Raw genomic sequence first — 18430 nt, forward strand, 5'->3', positions numbered from 1 at the left:
GATGTTGCAACATCTGTGCATACTTTACATTTTAGCAGATGCTCTTATCTTGATTAATTACAGGGCCAATTCGGGTTAAGTGTCTTGCCCAAGGGAACATTGACATCTCTGGGTTTCGGTATTTTTGTGCATTCAAATTGCCATCGATAAAATGCAATTGTGCTCGTTGTCCGTAGTTTATGCTTTCACATAGTATAATCCCACTGCCAAATGGGACACTGTTCACAACGTTGACATCAGCAAACCGCGCAGATGTCTGTACAGAAAAAAGATTGGGTAACGCAGCTTGATGATTGCTTCTTGGACAATATCAGTTGTAGCCAATGAGATGACTAAAGTGTAAATCAGATCGACATAATTGTGACACTATAACCCAGGGCTGGACACAGCTGTTTGTAGGGACGAGTGGGTTCATGCAAAATCTTGTTACTTTGTTTACTCAAGTGAATTGAAATAGTTGTGTACAGTCTTGCGAGACTTTTTCGAGCGTTGTTCAGAGAATGTTCCCTATGAAACGTCATTTCCCCTATCTAGCAATTGAAGATGGCTGCCATTGTAGAAAGAGTCGAGGGAGGTTTTGAAGCCCTGGATTGTGACTCGGCGTTACCGAGATTGTCTACACCACCACCGGATCAATTACATCAGAACAACCCGCTTTTAGGACTTCCCATTGTGGCGATTGAGACTATTCTCAATTTCCTGTCTTACGACGAAATCAGCCTGCTACGCTTGGTGAGAGAACAAAAACAAACCATTAAGCAAATACCAATGCAGCGTCTGGCTAATCTAGCTCCTGCCAACGTTCGCTATTTAACGAAAGGTAGTAGTAGTCACTGCTTGCTTATGTTAAATGTGGATGTCTTTCCCACGTTTAGTAATAATAATATCCAAGGGTACCGAAATATAGCCAACTAGCTAAGATAGTTTAGGTTATTTGCATCGGCTTTTATTTCAATTTCATTCCCAGTTGCTTTAGCCAGCTAGGGCCCTCTCCTGGCTGGAACTCATGACAAACATGCCCATTTCAAACAAACAAATGGCTATATTGTTTGTTTAAATCTCTACTTTTCTTGCTAAGTAAATGCGTCATCTAGTTACTTAGTATGTTTGTCAAGATTTAGAAAAAAATCAGTGTAATTCTGAATGTCCACACTAAACTGGCTGGCTAAACATTTGAAGTTTGTTTTTATTTCTGCTTTCCACCAAGTACAGTAATACTTCCCTTTAATTTACAGTGGTGCAATAGGCCAATTGACATCTAGATGTGTGTGTGTTGGGGAGAAGTAGTAGGCTATTTCAGCTCTACCGCAGCCCTTTTCGATCTGGCCATTGTAGAGTGCCAGTCGGCGTTAAAGTGGAACTGACAGCATTATAGCAACATTAAATCTTATTCAAATCTGTTCATATACACCCCCAGTAATGACACTTACCTGACAGGTGTTCACTTAGATATGGTAATTTGTAGAATGTTTGGGAATTGTCTACTAAGGCATTTGTGAAAATGTTATAGTAATAGTGTGAAAGCGGCCATGTGTTTGGAAAATTTAATAGACACTGCAGTAAATAAAAACATCTGTCTCCTCCAGGACCGGAGTCTACGCAGACCGGTGCACCATAGCCAATCAGAGCTACAGTAGGTCTTTATGCAAACAAGAAATTGTCACAGGCCTGCCATCATTCACTTTGAACTGGACTGTGTTTACAGGCAGTTGTAACTGCACGACTTTAGGTCAATAGAACGCATTCACCAAAAGCCAACAAATACACCTGAATGGATTTCTGCAGATGTCAATACCACGAGAGTTGTCTTACATTTGGTAACTTTGCAGTCCTATTGCTCAAACCATGAAAAGGTATGCTCTCTCCCTCAATTATGCACAAGATCAACAACTAATGCTAGCCAGAGCAAGAAGCTTACTGACTCCGGTCATATTCAGCAGGTGTTGTGTAAATTCATCAGTTATTCTGCACTCCGGCACACAGATGAAAGTATCTCGTGTTGGCAAATTCACTCTGGCTGTCTATACCAATTTTAGAGCAAACTGGATAAGTCGTTCAAGTTCTTGCTTGCAAACCAAATAACCCCTGCGTCTTTAGCTGTGTATTGCCACCGAAAATGAGATTTGGAGGGGGGGTCACTCAATGACATCCTCCTAGCAGCTAGCTAACGTTAGCCTCTGTGTTTTAAGCTTGCTACATAAATGGGTAGCTAGCCTATTAGCCACGTTATGACTGACTTGTGATCATTGCCCTTGCTAGTTTGATTGTAGTGACATTCCCAGTCTTAGTTACACTCGTCTGTTTTTGTCTGAGATATTGAGTCATTGAAACTGAAACGGTGTATCCTGAATGGATGCAGCAAACAATGTACCAGGCCAGCTGTGATTTACAACCTAATAGTAATGTTTGTGGGACTACCAAGAAATTCATTGGGGGAATTATATTTATCATGCATTGAACTGCATCCAATTATTCTACCAAAAATGCCTTAAATGTCTTGGAATATTGAGTCAAATAGAACCTGTTTATAAGTTTGGTTTTGTAGCATAAACTGGGAATTTTATATCGCATTCTGTTAGAGTTGCGTAAATTCAAATCTGGTATCAGGATAAATATAACAATGAGTCACCGATTTTATACTATGTATTTTTTATTAGCTAAGTAATAAATGGCAAATGCAACTTTCGTATATACGGGCTCTCTGTAATACCACGCAGGGCAGAACAGAGAACTGACAAGATGTATGTAAAACAGTATTCTTTATACTGTGATAGGCCAACAGATGGGTTGGAACTGTTTATCACAGTAGAGACTGGGTGTGGTTTAAACTTGTTCAGCCTATTGCAGGCGCTCAGGCGGGTCCCCGCCTCTTGGCGCTTCTGTTGATAGATGTAACTTGCTTGTGAAGAACATCCAGGTTCTCATGCTCCATATCGCTATCTCGCACCTGGCTCCTGTTATCTAACAAAAGACCGCTTGTTCTCGCAACACCCCGCTCTGAATGTGCCCCTCCCAACTAATTTGAACAGTTCCTGTCCTCATGCTTCTCTGTATTTTTTTCCATCATGAGAAAGTCCCATGGCTCTGATACTTTTAACAATGTTTCAAGTCAGCTATGTTGCATAACACATACATCCATCCACACAAGCCAACAGCAGATAATATTCAATCATATATATGGTAATGGCTATAATGTAAAATACAGGATCCAACAATTCATTTCTGCAAAGTTAAAAAAGCTGCCAGTTCCACTTTCAGGCCAGCCAAAGTTCAGTCTACTGTAGGGATTCTTCAATGGTCTTTCATTTAACGGAAGATGACACAATTTTCATGCACATTTTATCATTGTTAGATATAAAATTGCGTGACTAACATCTCCTTGGCAAAACCGTCAAAGTTAATGTCCGATTTCTTGAGTATGTAAGCACACTTGTTTTCCTAGCCTCTAGGTATGTCGCTGCCCGCACATCTGTGGGAACACAACCTGTGGTTACCGAGGTTCAAATGCAATTTGTCTTGTCTGCTTGGTTCAGTCATTACAAAACTACATTAAAGAAAATAAATGTGTTCTCACTACTTAAAAAAAACATATTGCAGGGCTTCCCTCATGCCCCTTTTCATGACTGCGAGCAGCCATGTGAGTGCTAGCTACTCAACATTAAGCTAGCCCAACTGGACTCGGGTAGACGTAACATAGTAAATGTAAATACGGGACACTCCAATTAGTGTATGCTATGTATTAATTTATGCATGTCAATCTTCCATTTCGTACAGTGTTAAATTGGGATTTGTGGTGGCTAATGCTAGTTGGGTTAAGGACAGGGTTAGTTAACATGCTAAAGTTGTCTGTGGTGAGATTCAAACATGCAACCTTTTGGTTGCTAGATGTTTGTTTTTGCTCACCCATCCACCCTTGTTTTTGTTTTTTTGCCTTAAGTAACCTGTCATGTATGTGTGTGTTTTAATATTACATTTGATGTGTGTGTGTATATAATATATTTCCAACCATATCAAATGTAACAAACTAATTTGAGTGTCCCGGATTTACATTTACTATGTTAAGAGTGGTCTGAGACCAGGTTTGCTAGCAAAGACCAACAACACAAATAAATGGACTTTTCAGCTACACGTGGAGTTACAAACGGACTATACTAAACAAGTTAAATGTCTTACCAGTGATGCTTGTATTTATTTCCACACGCATGGCTACGCCTACTTAGACACCGGGTCTGCACATTTCCCACTCTCCCATGCTGAATAGCTTGAAGCCATAGGGCTCTTCTCACATGCTCAATTTCCCTACATGGGTGTATTGCAGCATTTTTGACCTGGTTACATGTACATTGAACAACACAGCAGCTCTTCGGCATGTTTTGTTATTTCTGTATAACAAAAAATCCATAACGTGGTCAAGGGGAATTGATTATATGTGTGAGTATACTGAAGACAGCACAGTAGGATGGGAAGAAACTGCTTCTCAAATAGAAATCCCCGATCACAATAAGTAGTCAATGTCATGGCGACATTGGCTAGCTTGGCTCATGACCTGATGACATGTTTCTAACGGTCGTCTTGCGCCGAACTGCACCTGTGCACTCTTTCGACAGTTTTTAACGTGTCAGTATGTCACTTTCACCAGGTTAGAGTAATAACGTTGGCTGGAATCTAGATTAACTTTTTAGATTTAGAATGAACTACTCGGGAAGAATTTCACTTCTCATTGGGCTTGTTCAACATTGTACCCGACAGTGCAGGTGACCGCTGACTGATCTACAAATCACCTTGCATCATAAATAACGACTCGTTATTTGTAAGTCAGTCACAATTTACTCATGATTCATCACGGTTTTGATGCTCTCGAACAATTACAGATTTCTCACACCTGGGTCTGTTTCGCAAGCATTCTCGGAAGTCTTGCGACATTGTTTCTGGGTTTAGAAACTCAATACGGCCACAATCACCCCACTGGTGCACCCTGCAGTGCAAACTGTCACTTTAGTTTGAGGATCACTGGCTGTATGTGTCATGCAAGGTCATGGAGAGGTTGGAGGAAGGGTAAAAGACATGCTACTCAACCATACCTTCCCGACTCTGTTCATTTGCCCAGGTATGCAAGCGCATGGACATGATCAATCAGCGCATGCTGAACCAAGGCTTCCTCAAGGTGGAGCGTTACCACAGCCTGTGCCAGAGGCAGGTCAAAGCCCAGCTTCCAAGGTCAGTCTCAACACCACTGGAGGGAGTTCTATAGTATTTGATGTGTATGCTATTTGAATATACATGTTTTTGCTTGGCCTATGTCCTGTAGCAAATCAATGAGTAAAAGTTGGTCTATTGCAATTCAGGAAATTAAGTCAGAAGTGCTTGAGCTCTGTAGGAACTAGGGCAGTCTTGTTCTTTCGACCAATCGATTTGTGTACATTTTAAGATGTGTATTTTTCCATATAAACACCATATTTTATAAATCATCTAAGTAGGTTGCTAAGCTTGTCTAATGATTCAAGATTTCTTCGGGATCGGTGTTCATTCCACAGGACGGTTGAGTTAACGTAGGCTAATGTGATTAGCATGAGGTTGTAAGTAACAAGAAAATCTCCCAGGGCATAGACATCTGATATTGGCAGAAAGCTTAAGTTCTTGTTAATCTAACTGCACTGTCCAATTTACAGTAGCTATTACAATGAAATAATACCATGCTATTGTTTGAGTGAACAATTTTGAACATGAAAAGTTGTTAATAAACAAATTAGCCACATTTGGGCAGTCTTGATGCAACATTTTGAACAGAAATGCAATGGTTCATTGGATCAGTTTAAAACTTTGCACATTCACTGATGCCATTTAGTCACCAAAATCTAAATTGCACCTTGGCTGGAATAATAATACATTATGGCCTATCTCTTGTATTTCAAAGATGGTACAAAAAAAATACAAAATGTTTTTTTCCCCTTTGTATTATTTTTCTACCTTATCTATTGTTATATTATCCCACATTCCACATTACCATGAACTTCATTGTTTCCTTTCAAATGGTACCAAGAATATACATATCATTGCTTCAGTGCCTGAGCTACAGGGGGGGAGAGAGAGGTTAATCCTTAAGATTAAAATAAAAAATGCACAAATTACTAAAGAGGGAGCAAGAGATCAGTATAGCCTAACCAGAAGCAAAACTTGTTCCCGACCAAATGTGCTGAAGGTGAACCGAAGCCTTAAAACGTGAAGTTGCTTGATCCCCATCAAGGGAGGAGTGGATTTTGATTTGACGGGAAAACCATGTGTTGGCTCCTTTTAATTCTTGCACATTTTCTCAAACTACTAAATTTGGAACCAATCAGAACTCTCATACATGCCTGTTGTAATGAAGGCAGCCAATGGCCTGCTTCTATCTATGATTTAAATACAACCTCTTGTGAAACCGCAAGCTGCTGTCTGATGAAGAGGAACAGATGTAGCTTGCTGGCTCCCCCAAACTGAAATAAGATATCTGTGAGTGAAATATGCAATATGATTTGTCTTGATGAGGTTACTAATTTTTCTACTTAAAAAAAGCTAGCCGATATTAGACTATCCAGTTATTTAAAAATAAATAAATAAGTTTGACCCTTTTTCTCCCCAATTTCGTGGTATCCAATTGGTAGTAGTTAGTCTTGTCTCATCGCTGCAACTCCCGTACGGACTCGGGAGCCAGCGATTTTTAAATGTCCATTTGTGTTTTCTCTTAGTGAATTCAATTGTTGAATCATGTTTGTCTCATTTTCAAGTAACTATCTGCAGGCGTAAAAACATTAACTCATATACAGTGACAGTCAAGTTTGGACACCACCTCATTCGAGGGTTTTTCATTAATTTTACTGTTTTATACATTTTAGAATAATAATGAAGACAACTATGAAATGACACTTGGAATCATGTGTTAAACAAATAAAAATATATTTACATTTGTTTTTTCAAAGTAGCCACCTTTTGCCCTGATCACAGCTTTGCACACTCTTAGCATTCTCACAACCAGCTTCATGATGAAGTCACCTGGAATGCATTTCAATTAACAGGTGTGCCTTGTTAAGTTAATTTGTGGAATTTCTTTCCTCAATGCGTTTGAGCCAATCAGTTGTGTTGTGACAAGGTAGGGGTGGTATACAGAAAATAGCCCTATTTGGTAAAATGCCAAGTCCATATTATGGCAAGAACAGCTCAAGTAAGCAAAGAGAAATGACAGACCATTACTTTAAGACATGAAGGTCAGTCAATCCGGAACATTTCAAGAACTTTGAACGTTTCTTCAAGTGCAGTTGCAAAAACCATCAAGTTCTATGATCAAACTGGCTCGTGAGGACTGCCAAAGGAAAGGAAGACCCAGAGTTACCTCTGCTACAGAGGGTAAGTTCATTTGGCTTTACTGCCTCTGAAATTGCAGCACAAATAAATGCTTCACAGAGTTCAAGTAAGACACATCTCAACATCAACTGTTCAAAGGAGAATGCATAAATCAGGCCTTCATGGTCGAATTGCTGCAAAAAACTCCTACTAAAGGACACCATTGAGGGCCAAGAAACACGAGCAATGGACATTAGACCAGTGGAAATCTGTCCATTTGGTCCAAATTTGAGATTTTTGGTTCCAACCGCCGTGTCTTTGAGACAGTTGGTGAACAGATGATTTCCGCGTGTTTGCTCTTAGTGGAACTATCATTTGTTTTTCAACATACAATGACACAGCCTGGAGGTGTGTTGGGTCATGTTTAAGGGATATTTGACCAAGAAGGAGAGAACCTGTCCACCACAATCACCTGACCTCAACGCAATTGAGATGGTTTGATATGAGTTGGACTGCAGAGTAAAGGAAAAGCAGCCAACAAGTGCTCAGCAAATGTGGGAACTCCTTCCAGACTGTTGGAAAAGTATCCCAGGTGAAGCTGGTTGAGAGAATGCCGAGTGTGCAAAGGGTGGCAAATTTGAAGAATCTAAAATATATTGTAACACTTGTTAACTACATGATTCCATATGTTATTTCATAGTTTTGATGTCTTCACTATTCAACGATGTAGAAAATAGTACAAATAAAGAAAAACCCTTGAATAAGTAGGTGTTAACTTTTGACTGGGATTGTAGTTTGCATAGAAACCTAAATAAAAGCATGTAGATGGAAATATGCTAGAATGAAGGTTTAAAAATGAAATGGTGAATAGCGCTTGGTTGATATCTGGAGAGCTGAATAGATCAAGTCGAAGAAGAATTAATCAAATAAATCGCAGAAAAGGAATGTAGTATGCGCTTTTAGTGTTTTTGTTTGCTCATACAGGAGCAATAGAGGCAGAAATTTTGGGGGTAACAGCCAATGTTTCGCATTCATTGGTCGGCACGAGAGAAGCTCGCTCTCTGTAAAATTCCAAACGGTCTAAGCCATTCACTTTCGTGAGGCTGGTCCGGATCGTCCTTGAACCAGTCAGACGTCTGTTTGGGCCGTTCTGGACCAGCCTTGATTTGTCCCCAACTTTGATGTTCTGTCTTCTGAGCTGTTAATGCTCTGTATTATGTCATCTTTTGTGGACACCAGGAAGTACTCTGCTGCTGCTTTTGCAACATCTAATGGGATCCTAATAAAATAACACATTTCAATGTCTAGATTTTTGGTCTGGAATAAATCTGAACCAATCAGACGTCCATGATTTTGACTGGACCGGCCTTGATTTGGTCCAAAAATAGACATCTATAAGAGACTTATGTTCTGAGTGAAAGTTGAAAATAACTTCAATATCTGGGAAATCGGGATATTAGACAACTTTTCAAAATGTTGGATTACTGGGTCTACTCTAGATTTGTGGCTTATAGGAGGGCATCAATTTATTTGCCTTGCCTAGGTTGTCAGGATGGCCAATTTCATATAATGCAGCTTTGGATTTTACCCCAGTCTCGAAAGCGACTGGTTTGGAATATTATGGAGAAAAACTACATAAAAATAAAATAAAAAGGTGCCTACAATTCAAGGCTGATCAGACCGCACCAAATCTGCATTTAACAAGGACATCAAAGTTGGGGCCAAATCAAGGCTGGACTGGACCAAACAGATGTCTATGATTTGGTTTAACGCTGGTCCCAACTGCACAAAAAGACAATAGGACCAAAAACAACGCGTCCAAAAAATGTTGGCATCGGTCCATGCTTACTGGGGTGTGGCCTACAGTGTCTGCTGCAATGTAATTTTATAAATGCCCATCCATGTGGCAGCCCTACTGTAAAACAGGCACTTTAATTGGCTTGACGAGTCCTGATTCCTGTGACTAATCAATTATCCTATTTAAGCTCTGAATATCAGCTACTTAACTTTATCAGGAGTTATCCTGAGACTATTTGCAATGTGTTTACACAGCGGGGAAATGCTTATCACGGGTTCGGCATCAGTGCTCGCCTAAAAATACCATATTCCACTGGTTACGGTTTAGTTTTATTAATTTGACCAATTTTTTAAAAACAAGCTCACACCTTGAAAAGGCCAGACATGCACATGAATAAAATCATTGAGGATAACACACAATAAAGACTTATTTCCATTGTGGTCCTCTTGAGACAAAATTGCTAAACAAGATGGAACACAGTACGGCAGTGAAATAATAAAACTAAAACAGAGAAGAACATCTATTTCATCATTCCAGTTACATCATAGGGGTTATTCATATGGGCACAGAAGACATCAAATCTATTTTATTTTTAAAGCTGTCCAGAGAGGACGTTGTTTTTATGGGCAGAGGCAACTCATTACATTCTGAGGCTCCAGTACACAAGAAAGTTCCTTTCCCAGCATTACTCCTGAACCTGTATAAGCACACATCAGCAACACCTGATCTGGTGCTGTGATTGTGTGCATCCCTAACACGAGGAAAGTAATCACTGATATATCTGGGCGCAGGACCATAAATACTCCTGTAAATCAAATCTGGGACACCTTCGCCTCAACAGGCAGCCAGTTTAGTTCCTGAAAGCAGCTCCTGCCTATGTGAGTATGTGGGACTCACCTTCAATACTACTCTGATCAGCTTATTCTGGGCTATCTGGAGCTTCCACCTTCATAAGTTTAGATAAGCCCCCAAACCAGGAAGTACGAGCATAGTCAAAATGGCATTGAAATGAGGGTAGTAGCTAGCACTTTCATGGAGTCCTTAACAAGCAGCTTGGACTATCTAGGCAAAAACTTAGTCCTGGCATTAACCTTCCATAGCACCTTATTGGCCATGCTCACACCTCCCAAGCTTCCATCTAGGATACATCCCAAGTAGCTAACAGAGGTTTTAGTAGTCAGCACCTCACCCCCTAACTCCACTCTGATTTCCGACGACCTACACAATTTAGGTCTGGATCCAAAAATAATTGCTTTAGTTTTCCCTAAGTGCAGAGATCGCTTATTATCTCCAAGCCATTTGTTAATGCAAGCCAAGAGCTTGTTAGTGTTTTTGGGCATAATTATGTGAGGTTTTGATGTTGGTGTGTCTTGGTCAGTTAAGCTTTGACAATGTCGCCCTTGTTGATCTGCCGCCGTAGGTGGACTCCGAATGGGCTAAATGCCATGCTTTCAAAATATAAATATTGACATGGTACTAGTTCAACAAATTTAAGTTAAATAGTTGGGAGTGATTCTGACTTTTTTTTTTAAGTATGAAAGTTGTGACAAATCAAATTTCCCACACCTGTAATCTGATAGTAAGGTGGAGCTCAGTCTGCCCAATGGCTCAGGTGCCCACACACACAACATTGACAGGCGCACACTAGCAGAGGTCTACTCGGCATAAGGTCCCCTCAGACCGATCCAGCTCAGAGGCCCAGCTTCTGAGATCCCCCTCAGCAGCAGATATTAATTTTAAAATGGAAAATGTCATCTTTATTGACACTTAAAAAAAATATATAAATTCTTTCCCCTACTCAAAATGAATCACTTTAAACTAAAACGTATCGGAGCGTTGCAATTCTAGATCGAATCGTTCATGAAAGAAGATCCATGTTTTCCTTGTTACATTAAGATGCATTGTGGATAATTAAATAAAATGAATCATTTGACCATAAACTTGTGAATGATTAGCCTAAAATTATAGCCTACTCACCCCAGTGTCAGCAGCACCACCAGTACATTACAAAAGTGATTGCCTCGAGGCTTTTTTTTTTGTATGGCTATACTTTTATTCCAAACCATTCAGCAACTTCACTTTTTGATGATCCCTCAAGTTTGCATTCAATCATGATAATGTTACTTGTAATCATAAAGTTCTGTCATCTTGTCCAATGTGTATATTTGGTGCGCTTAGGCCTCCCAAGTGGCGCAGTGGTCTAACGTGCCACTAGAGCTTCTGGGTTCTAATCCAGGCTCTGGGCCGTCGCAGTGCACGCTGACACGGTCGCCAGGTGTATGGCGTTTCCTCCGACACATTGATGCGGCTGGCTTCCGGGTTAAGAGGGCATTGTGTCCAGAAGCAGCGCGGCTTGATTGGTTTGTTTCAGAGGACGCACGGCTCTCGACCTTCGCCTTTCCTGAGTCCATACTGGAGTTGCAGCGATGAGACAAGACTAACTACCAATTGGAAACCACGAAATTGGGGATAAAATATTTTGTGCTTTGTCTTGTGGCAGGCGGGAGTCGGAGCGGAGGAACCACTCACTGGCCCGTCACGCTGACATCCTGGCTGCTGTAGAAACGCGTCTCTCGCTACTCAACATGACCTTCATGAAATACGTGGACTCCAGTCTTTGCTGCTTCATCCCTGGCAAGGTGCCTAGATTCATCCTCTTTAACCTACCACCCACTAACGACCTGTCGCATCTGTACATTAGATGCTAATTTCTGTTTTATGGTTTTCTTTTACATCGACTAACTTTAGAGCTTCTCCCGTTTGGCCACATGATGGCACTCCTGTTCTTAGATTGACTATAGTTTAGGAAAATTATTTGATTAAATTATCAAAGCATATTTCTTTTTAAGTGGAAGACCAGTTCCATCCCAGAATAAACATGCTAGCTACTTCCATTAACTTGGATAGTCTTGGCCTCAACATTACGCACACACACACACACACACACACACACACACCAGGATCACATTCTTAACATTCTAAGCCTAAGCGTACAATTTATTCTAAGCTTAAGGTTCCCGGCATGTGACTGTGTCTTTCCCTGAGGTGATTGATGAGATCTACCGTGTGCTGCGCTATGTGAACTCTACACGTGCGCCCCAGCGGGCTCATGAGGTGCTGCAAGAGCTACGGGACATCTCTTCCATGGCCATGGAGTACTTTGATGAGAAGATCGTCCCCATCCTGAAAAAAAGGCTTCCCGGGGCTGACCTGTCAGGGCGCCTCATCGGATCTGCCCCAGGTAATGAACAACTACACTGACCTTTCTATGGCCAATAAAGATTCAACAAACACCCATGTTATTTAATATGAATACAATTTAACATGACAATATTTATTGTTTGACTTCGCTACCCATTTAAGAGTGTACCTAAGATCATCACTCTCCCTATTCTCTCTGCCTACCCCAGTGGCCGGCCCCTCCACCTCCCTGACCACCATGTCCCTGCTGGCCAAGAACACGCCGTCACGCTCTGAGATGACCAAGGTGCAGCAGCAGGTAAAGGTGAACGGGGCATCCATGACGGTGCTGCGGCGGGAGAATCAGGAGGTGCGCGTCAAGCAGCTGGAGCAGCAAAAGCAGCTGCAGGACCAGGAGCAGAAGTTGCTGGAGCAGACTCAGGTTATCGGGGAGCAGAACGCCCGGCTGGCTGAGCTGGAGCACAAGCTCAGGGAACTGATGGACAGTGCGGTGGGGGGAGGTGCCAGGCCGGTCGTATCCGCCTCCACCACAGCAGCTTCTTCAACGACGGGCTCTTCTGCTGTCACCACGACATCTGCTGCCGTCGCCACGGCAACCAGTGCGGTGGGTAGCCCGCCCTTGAAACGCACCAGGAAGAGCTCAGACCTCCCGCGCCAGTCCAAACGCCTGCGCAGCAAGAAATAGGACACAATGTTTTTTTGTTTTTGCCTGATTGCACATCCCACCATGTCCTGTGACATTTCTTTTAATTCTCATTGTTTGGAATGTCTTTAGGAGAGGGGGGGTCATGGTAAAGGAGTCCGGAGTTGCTCTGTTTCCCTTGCGTTGAATCCCTTTGTCATATCCTTTTCAAATTCCTACAGAAACTACACCATGGACATGTTTATGCTGATTTGGCCAGAATATTTGGGCAAGAGTGCCAGTAGTCTCCACAGTTTAACCACTGACTCTTAAAGCCACTAAGAATTTGCACACTAGTTGACAAGGTTAAGGTTAGTTTGAAAAGTCAAACACCAATTTTGGTGTTCACTCTTTCTTGTCCATCAACAGAAGTCAATCCACATTAGGTTGTTGGCTCTTAGTCGGGAGAGAGTCTTTGCAGTGAGGCAAGAAGTAATGAGAGCTTTCTAATATGTATCGCTTAACTACTGAAAAGGTCGACTTTGGTTGGTTAGAAATGCATTTGAAATATTGGCTAGACGAGACCACTCAGGATATAGGATTTTTAAATTCTGCCTCAGACAATTTTGTTATTGATGCAAATGTAATTTCTTATTGTATTGTTCTCTGTTGGCCAGGTGGGATTGCTTGAAAAATATCCTTGAGCAATATTCTTCATTTTCTGAGACGGGCCAAATTTAAAGTATTTGATTCCTGCATCAAGAGGGTTATATCCCAAATGTGGTGCAGTAAAATTAAAGGAAGTTAGTCTCTTTCCCCCAAAAAATAGAAATTTGTGTATTTTAGCCAGGTCCTGGGAGATCACACATCTTCATGAAAAGGACAGTTTGAGGGTTCCTGTTGTAATGAACACTGTTCAGCTCGCATTAGTGAAATGACACAATTGATTTTAAATGCATTTCTGTGTTCCACATGAAGATGCAGTCTGGCACTCTATGTTGCGTTGATGACAGGCCAGCTAATGTGGCTATTTATCATGTAGCCGAGGGCACATCTAAAGTCATGGTGCCTGGGAAATTAAGGGAGTCTTGACATTGAGCAATGGAAGGACAGCTATAGGATCCCACTAGATGTATAGTTTTCAGAGATCAATCATTTCTGAAAATAGTTCTCGGACACCATGAAATCTTCCTTCAGGGCTAGAGTATTTCTGCTCCACCGTTATCTGTAATTTTTGCGAATGCCTGTCATTGATCAAATACTAGTCTGTGTAAAATGGGATTGATATGCAGTCAAGTATCTGCTGTCTTTGGGGAAAATTAATCAAAGCTTTATCGAAGAGGTAGAAGTGACCCTCTGTATTGATTGACCAGACTGGTGATTCTGAGGTTGAAGGTGAATTTGCCACTTAGAAAATGTCTCCACTCCAGTGTATTTAGCCAGTTGTCATCTCGACCTACTGATCTTATTGTTACGGTGTCTTTGTACACAAAGTTCCCATGTAACACGAAGTTCATCTGTTCAAGAAATATTCAGATTTGCCAAATGACTTGTACAACTACAGTAGTCTGTCTACCAATGTAAGACCTACTGAAGATGCATTGTGGAAGGAGTTCTACTAAAAGTGACAAGGTTTTTAAGTGTTAGGATTCTCCCTGATTGCTATAAACTCTCTTGCACAATAGCACCTTTCCCATTTCAAGATCTCAGCACACCGTTCTCTTTTCAGCTTGAGCCCAAAATGCGGCTGGAAACGTAAGAATGACCTCAACTACTTGTGGCATGAAATCTCTGTAGCATACTGGGAAACGCAGTTCACAACTGAGTGGACTCAAGCGTGTATTCTAAACGGACTGGGCAGGAAATAATTATCTAGTGGCTTAATTTGAGACCTGTCTCCGTTTTAGAAATGAGTGTTCTATAAACTTCATGTACTTAAAAGTGTAGATTGTGGATTATAATGTATGTATAAGAGTGTAAAATGGCCGAACTGTATGGGTTGCGCACTTTACCGTTACATGTACAAATTACGCATTAAAAGATAACATTGGTGTGTGTGTGTGTTTGAGTAGTTTTGCATAATTTTTTTCTTTTTACTGTAAAATGTGCCGATACGTGACAAAGCCTGATCCATATGAGGAACATGTGTGACCTATTCCTCCAGTATGGTTCCTCCTATCCAGTATGGTTCCTCCTACCTTTTCATAAAAGGTAGCTGTAGTATGAGATCTAGTATCATGCCTTTTACTTGATGTATTGGTCTGGCTTGTTTCCATTCCACATCTGATCAGATATTATCTACAGGTACTAAACTCTTACCTGGGTAGTCCTGCACCATATATGCTCTGTAAATGAGTTAGAACCCCACACACAAGCATGCTGCAACACGTGCAACTCAAGTCATTACTATACCCTCCATCCCAACAGTGACTCATCCGAATTTCAGAACAGTTTCATCAATAGAAAAGACTGTATGAAAGGAGATGTCTGTCCTGCTGTGGGTATGATTGAGGAAAAATTTCACAAAATTTGAAATGCCTTGGCTGATTATGTATTTATTGTTTAACAGAATAGCTTTCATAATACATACTTTGTATTAGAATGCCAATGTTTATACTTTTTACTGTAGCTGATCAGTGGATTGTTTCAAGAGGACATGGTCTTCTGCACTTTGCTATTTTAAACTCTGCTGTGCAACTACTATAGAGCCTGGTGTAACAGCGACATAGATGAATGTACATGCCAGAGCAAGTTCCTGTTACAGAATTCGAAGGAATTTACATTGCGATAAGAAACGGTGCTGTGTGTTGGTTTAGCAAACCTGTAGGTATTTGCTTACCGGTATCTTAATTATATTTGGTCACATGTATCCTCCGTTTCCTTTTGGATAAAACAGGAAATGTTGCTTCCACACTGCAAAAGTGAGTCCTTCGATGGCAGACTGGATTACATCCAGGAAGAAAAACATGATTATTAAAAACAGCAGCTAGCCACTGCAGTGCATATATTTACTGCAGTGCATATACTTGTTATGTTCACTTATGTGATGCATGATGTGAGCATTTTGTGAATTCGTCATTCTGTATTTACTTGCGCTAGGTTTAAACATTTGTATCGACTATTTAATTGTTGTAATAAATAAAAAAAATGCTATTGCCACCATTCTGGCATACTTTAAATGTTCAACGCAGCCTACAAAATATATATTTATGATTTATGGCTAACAAAGTACCTTACTGTGATTGTTTTAAATTAAAATGCAAAAAAAAAATAGCTTCTTGGCAACGGGCAATTTCTCAAGCAAATAATTTATCTAGAACTGAGTGGAGAGGGGAAATTTCCTGTTAGAGACCGTGTTATTAAGGTTGCTTAAATTCGAATCTGGTATCAGGATAAATATAACAATGAGTCACCGATTTTATACTATGTATTTTTTAATAGCTAAGTAATAAATGGCAAATGCAACTTTCGTATATACGGGCTCACTGTAATACCACGCAGGGCAGAACAGAGAACTGACAGGATGTATGTAAACAGTATTCTTTATACTGTGATAGACAGTTCCAACCCGTCTGGTGGCCTATCACAGTGGAGGCTGGCCGTGGTTTAAACTTGCTCCAGCCTATTGCAGGCGCTTAGGCGGGTCCCCGCCTCTTGGCGCGTATGTTGATAGATGTAACTGTTACTGTGAAGAACATCCATGCGCTCATGCTCCATACCGTTATCTCGCTCCTGTTATCGAACAAAAGACCGCTTGTTCTGCAACCCCACGCTCTGAATGTGCCTCCCCCCAACTCATTGCAGAGTGCCTGTCTAATGTATTATTCCATCATGAGAAAGGCCCATGGCCCTGAAGCTTTTAACAATGTTTCAAGTCAGCTATGTTGCATAACACATACATACATCCACACAAGCCAACAGCAGATAATATTCAATCATATATATAGTAATAGCTATAATGTAAAACACAGGATCCAACAACCGCAATAGCAATGACACGAACTTCGTTGGACAAAGCCAATGGGGAAATTAATGAAGTTTTTGTTTGGTTTTTGGCTAAACGGTAAAAATAAAGTCTGTGGTAAACATTTGTTCTGAGATAATCATCAGCTAATATCACTTGTGAATTTTGAAGCATTTATGTAATCAGAAAATTACAAAAATGCTTCATAATTAATAAAGGTCATGTTAACTGACTGATTTTATAACAATCAGACCTTATTTTTCCAATAGAAATGGCTGAACGAACCAGAGGTAACTCATTTCTGTTTATTAGGACTACAAACTGGCGAGCTCTATTGGCAGAGGTTTGGAACTTAAATTAAATCAAAATTATTGGTTTCGTACACAGTTTGGCAGGTGTTATAACAGCTGCAGGAAAATGCTTATGTTACTAGCTCCTAACAATGCAGTAAAATGTCAAACAAGAAATCAAGAACGGCAAGACTAATCTTATCAACCCAAATAGCATTGTAGCAGTAATAAAATGCAATCTATACATATTAGTGAGCCATGTCAAGAATAAATATGCAGTGTGTATAAACAGTGTAACTAAAATACAATGTACAGTAGTAGAAATATTATGAGCTACTTCAGGGATACAGTAAATACACAGTGTGAAACAGGAAGTGATCAGTGATTAAATGTCTCTATAGCATGGGACAGCAGTGTTGGTTGTGTGTGTGTGTGTGTTCGTTAGTATGAGGTGTGTGTGTGTGATAGCTTGTGTGAATGTTTTGAGTGAGTGAGTGTTGATCACCTGGTACATGGCTAGTGATGGCTGTTCAACCGTCTGATAGCCTGGTAATAGAAGCAGTTTTTTAGTCTCGCTCTTGGCACTGATGCACCTGTACTGACTCCGTCTGTGGCTCGGATGACTGAGGTCCTTAATGATCTTCATGGCCTTCATTTGACACCAGGTGCTGTAGGAACTTGAACCTCCTGACCCTATCCACTGTGGCCCTGTCAATGAGGAAGGGGGCATGCTCTCTCGTCTCCTGTCGTCTACGATAAGCTCCTTTTGTTTTGTTGACATTCAGGGAGAGATTATTTTACTGGCACTATTTTGCCAGGGCTCTAACCTCCTTACTGTAGGCTGTCTCGTCGTTGTTAGTAATCAGGCCTACTACTAGCAGATCCACAAAGTTCTACAGCTGCACCATCAACAGCATCTTGACTGGCTGCATCTCAGCTTGGTATGGAAAATGTACCGCCCTCAACCGCAAAGCACTACAGAAGGTGGTGTGTACAGCCCAGTCACTGGGGCCAAGATCCCAGCCATCCAGGACTTCAATATCGGGTGAAGAAACCAGGAACGCACAGTCCCTCCATCACTCGTTGGCCTATCACTCTGTGCTGGCACAAATCTCCTCATTGGGATCATTCCAGGATCCCTCATGCTTGAACCATCCTCTACTTTCTTCACAGACTCAACATACGACACCTTCTGCACTACTCTGACCACTTCAACCTGCCTCTCTCACACCGGACAC

At 41.0% G+C, this 18430-nt stretch overlaps 1 protein-coding gene across 3 annotated transcripts; it reads left to right on the forward strand.

Annotated features, from left to right (window-relative positions):
- The first annotated feature begins 511 nt into the window (after positions 1–511).
- Positions 512–14989, forward strand: LOC135512352 (F-box only protein 28-like). Of its 3 annotated transcripts, XM_064934301.1 has the most exons (6): positions 622–732; positions 1587–1633; positions 5108–5217; positions 11616–11754; positions 12161–12356; positions 12526–14989. In XM_064934301.1, the coding sequence occupies exons 3-6, from the start codon at positions 5120–5122 to the stop codon at positions 12999–13001; spliced, it is 909 nt and encodes a 302-aa protein (XP_064790373.1). In that variant the 5' UTR covers positions 622–732; positions 1587–1633; positions 5108–5119; the 3' UTR covers positions 13002–14989. The 3 variants fall into 3 exon arrangements, with proteins under 3 accessions (XP_064790372.1, XP_064790373.1, XP_064790375.1); XM_064934300.1 differs by lacking the exon at positions 1587–1633 and having other exon boundaries at positions 512–732; XM_064934303.1 differs by lacking the exons at positions 622–732; positions 1587–1633 and adding an exon at positions 1705–1853.
- Positions 14990–18430: the final 3441 nt, after the last annotated feature.

Source organism: Oncorhynchus masou, chromosome 24, assembly GCF_036934945.1.
Source record: "Oncorhynchus masou masou isolate Uvic2021 chromosome 24, UVic_Omas_1.1, whole genome shotgun sequence".
NCBI classification, from domain to species: Eukaryota; Metazoa; Chordata; class Actinopteri; order Salmoniformes; family Salmonidae; genus Oncorhynchus; species Oncorhynchus masou.

What these genes read in the sequence shown, in the direction of transcription:
- LOC135512352 (XM_064934300.1), top strand. Translation starts at nt 544, where the DNA reads ATGGCTGCCATTGTAGAAAGAGTCGAGGGAGGTTTTGAAGCCCTGGAT. An exon ending in GCTGCTTCATCCCTGGCAAG is followed by an intron (nt 11,755 to 12,160) that starts GTGCCTAGATTC and finishes TCTTTCCCTGAG; the next exon opens with GTGATTGATGAGATCTACCG. An exon ending in CCTCATCGGATCTGCCCCAG is followed by an intron (nt 12,357 to 12,525) that starts GTAATGAACAAC and finishes TGCCTACCCCAG; the next exon opens with TGGCCGGCCCCTCCACCTCC.